The sequence below is a fragment of the Panulirus ornatus genome, chromosome 32 (genome assembly GCF_036320965.1).
Source record: "Panulirus ornatus isolate Po-2019 chromosome 32, ASM3632096v1, whole genome shotgun sequence".
Taxonomy (NCBI): Eukaryota; Metazoa; Arthropoda; class Malacostraca; order Decapoda; family Palinuridae; genus Panulirus; species Panulirus ornatus.
This window is the reverse complement of record NC_092255.1, coordinates 12256121-12266692: the sequence shown is the minus strand read 5'-3', so window position 1 is coordinate 12266692 and position 10572 is coordinate 12256121. Positions and strand designations below refer to the sequence as shown.

Below are 10572 nucleotides of genomic sequence, written 5' to 3'. Positions count from 1 at the left end.
TTATCTCGGAAAGCAAAAATGGTTATGTTTGAAGGAATAGTGGTTCCAACAATGTTGTATGGTTGCGAGGCGTGGGCTATGGATAGAGTTGTGCGCAGGAGGATGGATGTGCTGGAAATGAGATGTTTGAGGACAATGTGTGGTGTGAGGTGGTTTGATCGAGTAAGTAACATAAGGGTAAGAGAGATGTGTGGAAATAAAAAGAGTGTGGTTGAGAGAGCAGAAGAGGGTGTTTTGCAATGGTTTGGGCACATGGAGAGAATGAGTGAGGAAAGATTGACCAAGAGGATATATGTGTCGGAGGTGGAGGGAACGAGGAGAAGTGGGAGACCAAATTGGAGGTGGAAAGATGGAGTGAAAAAGATTTTGTGTGATCGGGGCCTGAACATGCAGGAGGGTGAAAGGAGGGCAAGGAATAGAGTGAATTGGAACGATGTGGTATACCGGGGTTGACGTGCTGTCAGTGGATTGAACCAGGGCATGTGAAGCATCTGGGGTAAACCATGGAAAGTTGTGTGGGGCCTGGATGTGGAAAGGGAGCTGTGGTTTCAGTGCATTATTACATGACAGCTAGAGACTGAGTGTAAACGAATGTGGCCTTTGTTGTCTTTTCCTACCGCTACCTCGCACACATGAGGGGGGAGGGGGTTGTTATTTTATGTGTAGCGAGGTGGCAATGGGAATGAATAAAGGCAGACAGTATGAATTGTGTGCATGGGTATATATGTATGTGTCTGTGTGTGTATATATATGTGTACATTTAGATGTATAGGTATGTATATTTGCGTGTGTGGACTGTGTATGTATATATATGTGTATGGGGGTGGGTTGGGCCATTTTCTTTCGTCTGTTTCCTTGTGCTACCTCGCAAACGTGGGAGACAGCGACAAAGCAAAATAAATAATAAATATAAAAATAAAAAAGTATAAGAATATATTCATCTATCACTGCACTTGATTGCAGTTTCCCACATTAGTGGGGCTGTGTCAGGAAGTAGCATTCTGATCCTTAAGCTACCTTACTATCATGGGAAATGGGAAAGACATGAAAAATATATTTCATTTCTATGACTATACTTGATCACTGCTTCCTGTGTCAGAGGTAGCGCCAAGAAATAGACGAAGAATGGCCCATCCACTCATATACATGTGTATATATACATAAATGCCCATAAACATACATATACATATCAACATATAGATATATACACTTGTACATATTCATACTTGCTTGCCCTCATCTATTCCTGGTGACATCCTGCCCCACAGGAAACAGCATCGCTACCTTCTGCTATATTTTCACTAATATCTAATAACCTTTCATTACTTACTCGATCAAACCATCTCATACCACATATTGTCCTCAAACATCTCATTTCCAACACATCCATCCTCCTCCATACAACCCCATCTATAGCCCATGTCTCACAACCATATTGTTGGAACTACTATCCCTTCAAACATAACCATTTTTGCTCTCTGAGATGGTGTTCTTTCTTTCCACACAATACTTATCAGTAATGTGCACTGAGTATATGGTGTGAATTCATGCCTAGAAAGTTATGATGAAGGTGTGTAGTATACTGAATCTCGTTTATCATATGTAATGCGAGCACGTGCACTCTCTTTACCCCGAGGTAGAAGATTAAGGAAGTAACGAAAATATGGTCAGATTAAGAAGTAAGATACAATTACTTTAAAACATTTTTATAATCTTTAGTGATAATCAAAATGATTTGTTCTTCCATTCATGTACATAACTGTATTCTTGAGTAAATATGTAAATAATACATATAAATAATATGTATGTATGTAGTGTGCTTAGTACTCACAGTATGACATGATGCCAGGAGAGAAACTATAAAGTGGAGTCTGCTTATGGGCATGTAAATCACAAGTGAAAACTCCATAATCATTATACACTAACTGCCTGCTCATCTCATCCTCTGCCCATTCAACAACATACTAGACCACTAATGGGGGAAGCATGCTACTCTTCTGGTTATCTTTAATGAAACATTATAAAATCTTTTGCATTTCTTTCATCCTTTTTTAACAAGGTAAGGGGGGTGGATTTCCTGAAGACTTTTTTGGATAGGTGAGGTGGGTGGCTTTTCTGGGGATAAGGGAAAAAGAATACTTCCCTTGTGTTCCTTGTGCATCAGAGAAGATGACTAAGGGGGCAGCAGGAAAGGCTTGGAAACACTCTTATCTTTACCTCTGATGCCTGTTCCAACTGGAACTTCCTCAAAGGGGTGACCATGGCAATAGCCTCTATAACTAGTAACTTGCAGTGCCATTTCTTAACCTTTAGTGCCTCACCTCTAACAGGCCATTGGCAGAAGGCAGCTCTAGTGCAGTGCTTTTTGAGGCTCCTACCTAATGTTCCTACCTCCTACTTCTATTTACTGCTCCTACTACTTTACCAAAAGGCAGGGATTGTGCACAGTGCTCACCGAAGGAAAATCTGGAGTTATAAAGAATGAGCTGTGTGAGTTAGGTGTTGTCATGTGTTATGTTTGACATGGAAAGATTGCATGTTTGGGGACAGAATGCTAGTAGTCCACACAAGGGTGAAGCAGAAATAAAAGACAGCTACCTGGGTCACAGGAGTGCAACCTGAGAACCACTTAGGTGGGTGGCACCCTCCCCTTCCTATATTTCAATTTCTAATAGACGGAACAGACTAAAGGGCCAAGAAGGGAGTGCTCATCCTCCTTGAGGGCTCATGCAGAAGTCTTGGAAGATATCTGGTTGTAACCAAGGCAAGAATAAGAGAGATACTTAATAAGTTTGAGGAAAGGAACCTGAGTGTTCTTGAATGAGGGAAGCAAAGCTCAAGGGTAAGGGAGATGATTTGTTTGGGAATGTCCAAGAGTTATGTCGAGTCAGTGCAAGGGCAAGAGCTTAGGATGTATAGAACATCAGACTGGGAAAAAACAATGTGGTTTCAGGAATGGTATAGGATATGTGGATCATGTGTTTGCTTTAAAGAATATGTGTATGAAACACTTAAGAGAAACAAAAGGCTATGTATGTGGTAGTTATGGATCTGGTAAAAGCAATGAAAGGATTGACATAGATGTTCTATGGAAGGTGCTACAAACACATGGTGTGGGAGGAAAGTTATGAGAAGCAGTGGGAATTTTCATAAAAAAAAAAAAGAGTAAGGTATGTGTGTGAGTAGGCAGAGAGGAGGGTGAGCTGTTCCAGGTTATGTTGGGTCTGTGGCGAGGGTATGTGATGCCACCATGGTTGTTTAATGTTTATGGATGAGGTGCTAAGGGAGGTAAATTCAAGGGTCATGGAGAGGCAGGTATGTAGTCTGACTGGGGTAGGGGGCCAAGAAGCTGAGTTACTTGTTGTTTGCTGATCACCAAGTGAGAAACTGCACAAGGTGGTGTCTAAATTTGGGAGTGTGTGTGAAAGTAGAAAGTTGAAAATAAATGTGATAAAGGCAAGGATATTAGATTTAATTGAGAAAAGAGACAGGCTATTTGAAGTGTGAGTACAAATGACAAGAACTTGGAGGAAGGGGAATGGTTTACATACCTGTGAGCGGATATGGCAGTACACAGAACCATGGAAGTTGAAATGATCCATTAGGCGGGTTAGGCGACAAAGATCTTGTCTACAGTGAGGAATATGTGGATAGAAAGGTCCCTGTCTTTAAGGGAAAAAATGGGTCTTTAATTTATATATTTGTCTCTTATAACATAGCTCAAGAGAGTGTGCTGAAATGGTTTGGATATAGGAATAGGATTAGCGAGGAAAGGATGACGAAGAGGGCATACATGTCAGAGGCAAAAAGAACAAGCAAAAGGAGGGAAACAAGGAGGAGGTGGAAGGATGGAGTGAAAAATGCTTTGAAGGCTTGGGGCAAAACAAGGTGGAAGGATGGAGAGAAAGATGCTTTGAAGACTCGGGGCCTGAACATGCAGGAGGGCATGAGGCTTGCAAGTGATGGAACAAATTAGAGAGATGTGGTTTGCAAATAAATCAAACTGTGTTCTATGACACTGTTAGCCTAATCCAACATGAGCAAATTTAAAGACAAGACCTACATAATGTTACCTACAATGAAAACAATGAAACCAAGAGGCCCTTGTACACTTTGACTTCTTTGCCTACATATCAATATGAACATGTCTTCTTATGCACAGAGAAATTCATGTCCTGAAGAAGAAAAGTACCAGTCAGTGTCTTCTTTACCCAAGACAAATAGAAAATAAGCAATATTCTGAGTGTGGCATCCTTGTTGAGTTTCTAAAATTACAATTCAATAATCAAAACAGGCAAAACACTTACGTATGTAGTCGCCTTGATCAGGTTCTTCTCTGAATATTGCATTTGTCTGCTGAACTACAACCTTGTCAGTCAGGTAAGTCTCAGGATTCAAGAAGATAACTTTGCTTTCAAATGCAACTCCTAATAAGAAGAGTTTGTTGCTTGGATTCCATGCCACCCATTTAACAGCTTCCTCAACATAAAAACTGCGTAAACACCGTCCTGTGCTTATCTCCCAAACTGAAAATAAAGATTTTTACACCTGTGAAACTCAGCACCTTCCTTTCCCCCATAACTCATAAAATATAAATTTTTAATCATATGAACATGCAGAACGAGCATGACAAAAAGCATACCTAACTCATGGCTACCTCAAATGAGAGGTAAGATAAAATGTGCAATATGGTGTATATGCTTTGAAAATTTAGAAACCTTTTGTTTTTGTGGTAGTGTCCCATTACCATGAGACATTTCCTTAAATGTTCACTGGGTTAGGACCTTTCAACCCTCAGTTTTTCCACTGTAGAAGCATAGAAACATCAAAAGGCCTTTCTCTCCAAGCCTCATATCTCTAAGGAGTGTGCATTTCCTGGGCAAATACCTAAACAAGATGAGACACTATATTAATAAACATGCCCTTTCCCTGGACTGACATCCCAGTTGGATGTTTTCTGCACTAGAGTCAGTGAGTTACTCATAGCTTTTGTATCTCCAGTTTTAGATGTGTGTGCAATAGCATCAGACACTTTGCTCTCTGACAGAAAATAATGGAACAAGATATATCACGTCCCTAAATTTTCAATAAAAAAATTCCCTCTCAAACTATTTGGCTATGGGGTTTACTACTGCTGGCAGCCCCAAAGTAGTCCAAACAATCTTGGTATCAGGGAGTCCTTTAAGCTACGCCATGCTCCTCCAATGATAACTAAGGTTCTTTTGGAACACTGTATTTCCTGTAGAATCCCAGCTTCAATGTTCTGGATTCTGGAATTCACTCATCGATTTTCTCAAACATTTCTTCATGCAGAGTTATGGAGAATGGTTAACAGACGACTTGTGTAGCACTCATCCCTCTCTTCAAAAGCAGAATCTGCTAGTCTGGAAAGTCTTTCAGTTCATTCCATGAAGAACAGAATACCACTGAAGTGACTGAAACCTTCTATCTGGAGTTCATCTCTAGCCTTTTCCACAAGAATAAAGCCAGATATTCTACTGCCTCTTATGAAGGTACCCCTAAAGTTCCCTTTTATCTGGGTTTTGGTGTTTATATGACAGGCCCTGTTTGGTATAAACTTCTTCAGTCTTTCTCTCTGAAAAGATTCATTACTTTTCCACCACAGGCAAAATAGGAGCTTTAAAAAGCCATAAATCTTCTACAGTCTGAAAGGTTTTCAGGCAGTTTCACTCCTCAACATCTTACGAAAACATGCTTAGTCAAATGCCTGTCTAGACACAAAAATGTTCTCAGATGACAATCCCTTATGAGTTAAACAGCTCTATATGTACTACATCTAAAGAACAATCTTTCTTTAATATTTCCAAAGTAATTATAATGAGCATCAAGAATTCTCAGTCTAACAATGGGAGTGAAAAAATACAGTATTCCTTTGCACTAAGAATGGGGCCGAATTTCAGCCCCAACAGCAGCATTAAGGCTTTTAAGAAATAGAAATTTTATGTTAATTATGCACATGTGCCAGAAAAGAGAGGAGGATGTTGTTGTGCCTAACATGTTTATATTATCAATGGGCTAAACTGCAACTCTGCAACATAAATATCAGGATATGAATGAGATTTCGAAAGATATAGGCAGAAACTGAACTTCTGCCCTACCGAATTCAACTAAGACAGTTACTGCCTCCTTATTCTGCAATGATGTAAAGGTGAAAATTAAGATAGGAAAAATGTTAAATGCAAGAAATAGAATGAGTGTTAAACTGAGAAGAGGAAGAAAAGCAAGCTGAAGCACAGAGAATATGAATGGGGGTTGTGGGGTTTAGAAGGATCATTTTTGAAAAGAAAAATGTGGTTAGGTAATAGGACAGAAGCCTAAGGGACACAATTGTTAACAGCATAAAATGGAGTTATGTCATTCCATCAATGACCACTGTAATGGAATGATTACAAATAAAATTGTATTTCAGAAAAGCAGAGGTTGGTACCACAACCTGTCAAATGCTTTAACTGTACTGAATGCCAAGACCAAAGATTTATAAAAATCCCTAAAACAGGATTATTCAAAATGGGTCACATACATGAAAAGGTTACCAGTGAACTTTACAATGGGATTCTAATAGATAATAGAACTAGATTTAAGGGCAATCGTGAAGGCCTATAGACAGTAGAAGAGAGAGCAGAGAGTGATAGCACAGTAACTGAATGTTTGAAAGGTCTTCTTAGGGATGGGCTAAACTAAAGCATATGACCAACGAGAAGGGGAGGCAAAAATGAAAAAGGGCAAGCAAAGACTGATGAGTCGGCCATAGATTGATCAAGGAAGAACATTCCTTATGTAAAAAAGCATGCCATCCAATACATATGCCTTGTTCAACTGTATGTGGGACAAAACTTGCATGACCATGCACAAAGAAAATATAGGAAGAGTGCACAGGTTCACTAGTAAGACATGGATATGATAAAAAAGGAAACATCACTTGAAGAAAATCAAGAGGCTAAAAAGAGTAATCTTAGCAGCTGGTGAGTTAACTAAAGAATGACCAGGTAAGAAAAAAAAAAGGAGGCTGACCTACAGATACAGGTGTTGCTGGAGATTCTTTTGGTTATAGGTCAGAAAAATTCATCAATCAAAGAAATTGAATCGGCACAATTTCTTTCTATGTGAGTTTACTTGGCTTCAACAATAACAACTTTGCAGTGATTCCATGAAGAAATAATGTTAGGACAATTAATAAGTGAGTGCTTCAAAGCCGGATATGTTATGTCTGTAATGAAACAAGCATCAGTGGAGAACATGGGAAGGACAGATAACATGAGACCTGATAGCAGATGAGTTCATCTGTAAAAAAAAAAAAAAAAAAAAAAAAAAAATCTAAATACAGTAGTTTTTTTTTTTTTTTTTTTTTTGCTTTGTCGCTGTCTCTCGCGTTTGCGAGGTAGCGCAAGGAAACAGACGAAAGAAATGGCTCAACCCACCCCCATACACATGTATATACATACGTCCACACACGCAAATATACATACCTACACAGCTTTCCATGGTTTACCCCAGACGCTTCACATGCCCTGATTCAATCCCCTGACAGCACGTCAACCCCGGTATACCACATCGCTCCAATTCACTCTATTCCTTGCCCTCCTTTCACCCTCCTGCATGTTCAGGCCCCGATCACACAAAATCATTTTCACTCCATCTTTCCACCTCCAATTTGGTCTCCCTCTTCTCCTCGTTGTTCCCTCCACCTCCGACACATATATCCTCTTGGTCAATCTTTCCTCACTCATTCTCTCCATGTGCCCAAACCATTTCAAAACACCCTCTTCTGCTCTCTCAACCACGCTCTTTTTATTTCCACACATCTCTCTTACCCTTACGTTACTTACTCGATCAAACCACCTCACACCACACATTGTCCTCAAACATCTCATTTCCAGCACATCCATCCTCCTGCGCACCACTCTATCCATAGCCCACGCCTCGCAACCATACAACATTGTTGGAACCACTATTCCTTCAAACATACCCATTTTTGCTTTCCGAGATAATGTTCTCGACTTCCACACATTCTTCAAGGCTCCCAGAATTTTTGCCCCCTCCCCCATCCTATGATCCACTTCCGCTTCCATGGTTCCATCCGCTGCCAGATCCACTCCCAGATATCTAAAACACTTTACTTCCTCCAGTTTTTCTCCATTCAAACTCACCTCCCAATTGACTTGACCCTCAACCCTACTGTACCTAATAACCTTGCTCTTATTCACATTTACTCTTAACTTTCTTCTTTCACACACTTTACCAAACTCTGTCACCAGCTTCTGCAGTTTCTCACATGAATCAGCCACCAGCGCTGTATCATCAGCGAACAACAACTGACTCACTTCCCAAGCTCTCTCATCCCCAACAGACTTCATACTTGCCCCTCTTTCCAAAACTCTTGCATTCACCTCCCTAACAACCCCATCCATAAACAAATTAAACAACCATGGAGACATCACACACCCCTGCCGCAAACCTACATTCACTGAGAACCAATCACTTTCCTCTCTTCCTACACGTACACAAGCCTTACATCCTCGATAAAAACTTTTCACTGCTTCTAACAACTTGCCTCCCACACCATATATTCTTAATACCTTCAACAGAGCATCTCTATCAACTCTATCATATGCCTTCTCCAGATCCATAAATGCTACATACAAATCCATTTGCTTTTCTAAGTATTTCTCACATACATTCTTCAAAGCAAACACCTGATCCACACATCCTCTACCACTTCTGAAACCATACTGCTCTTCCCCAATCTGATGCTCTGTACCTGCCTTCACCCTCTCAATCAATACCCTCCCATATAATTTACCAGGAATACTCAACAAACTTATACCTCTGTAATTTGAGCACTCACTCTTATCCCCTTTGCCTTTGTACAATGGCACTATGCACGCATTCCGCCAATCCTCAGGCACCTCACCATTAGTCATACATACATTAAATAACCTTACCAACCAGTCAACAATACAGTCACCCCCTTTTTTAATAAATTCCACTGCAATACCATCCAAACCCGCTGCCTTGCCGGCTTTCATCTTCCGCAAAGCTTTCACTACCTCTTCTCTGTTTACCAAATCATTTTCCCTAACCCTCTCACTTTGCACACCACCTCGACCAAAACACCCTCTATCTGCCACTCTATCATCAAACACATTCAACAAACCTTCAAAATACTCACTCCATCTCCTTCTCACATCACCACCACTTGTTATCACCTCCCCATTTGCGCCCTTCACTGAAGTTCCCATTTGCTCCCCCGTCCCACGCACTTCATTTACCTCCCTCCAGAACATCTTTTCATTCTCCCTAAAATCCAATGATACTCTCTCACCCCAACTCTCATTTGCCCTTTTTTTCACCTCTTGCACCTTTCTCTTGACCTCCTGTCTCTTTCTTTTATACATCTCCCACTCAATTGCATTTTTTCCCTGCAAAAATCGTCCAAATGCCTCTCTCTTCTCTTTCACTAATACTCTTACTTCTTCATCCCACCACTCACTTCCCTTTCTAATCAACCCATCTCCCACTCTTCTCATGCCACAAGCATCTTTTGCTCAATCCATCACTGATTCCCTAAATACATCCCATTCCTCCCCCACTCCCCTTACCTCCATTGTTCTCACCTTTTTCCATTCTGTACTCAGTCTCTCCTGGTACTTCCTCACACAAGTCTCCTTCCCAAGCTCACTTACTCTCACCACCCTATTCACCCCAACATTCACTCTTCTTTTCTGAAAACCTCTACAAATCTTCACCTTAGCCTCCACAAGATAATGATCAGACATCCCTCCAGTTGCACCTCTCAGCACATTAACATCCAAAAGTCTCTCTTTCGCGCGCCTGTCAATTAACACGTAATCCAATAACGCTCTCTGGCCATCTCTCCTACTTACATAAGTATACTTATGTATGTATATCTCGCTTTTTAAACCAGGTATTCCCAATCATCAGTCCTTTTTCAGCACATAAATCTACAAGCTCTTCACCATTTCCATTTACAACATTGAACACCCCATGTACACCAATTATTCCCTCAACTGCCACATTACTCACCTTTGCATTCAAATCACCCATCACTATAACCCGGTCTCGTGCATCAAAACCACTAACACACTCATTCAGCTGCTCCCAAAACACTTGCCTCTCATGATCTTTCTTCTCATGCCCAGGTGCATATGCACCAATAATCACCCATCTCTCTCCATCAACTTTCAGTTTTACCCATATTAATCGAGAATTTACTTTCTTACATTCTATCACATACTCCCACAACTCCTGTTTCAGGAGTATTGCTACTCCTTCCCTTGCTCTTGTCTTCTCACTAACCCCTGACTTTACTCCCAAGACCTTCCCAAACCACTCTTCCCCTTTACCCTTGAGCTTCGTTTCACTCAGAGCCAAAACATCCAGGTTCCTTTCCTCAAACATACTACCTATCTCTCCTTTTTTCACATCTTGGTTACATCCACACACATTTAGGCATCCCAATCTGAGCCTTCGCGGAGGATGAGCACTCCCCGCGTGACTCCTTCTTCTGTTTCCCATTTTAGAAAGTTAAAA

At 40.7% G+C, this 10572-nt stretch overlaps 1 protein-coding gene across 1 annotated transcript in view; it reads right to left on the bottom strand.

Moving 5' to 3' along the window:
- Positions 1 to 10572, bottom strand: part of LOC139759048 (ribosome biogenesis protein bop1-A) — a 408882-nt gene that overhangs the window by 145952 nt on the left and 252358 nt on the right. The window contains exon 9 of the mRNA XM_071680955.1: positions 4308 to 4526. Coding sequence (XP_071537056.1) covers positions 4308 to 4526 — 219 coding nt within the window. The remainder of the gene's footprint in view (positions 1 to 4307; positions 4527 to 10572) is intronic.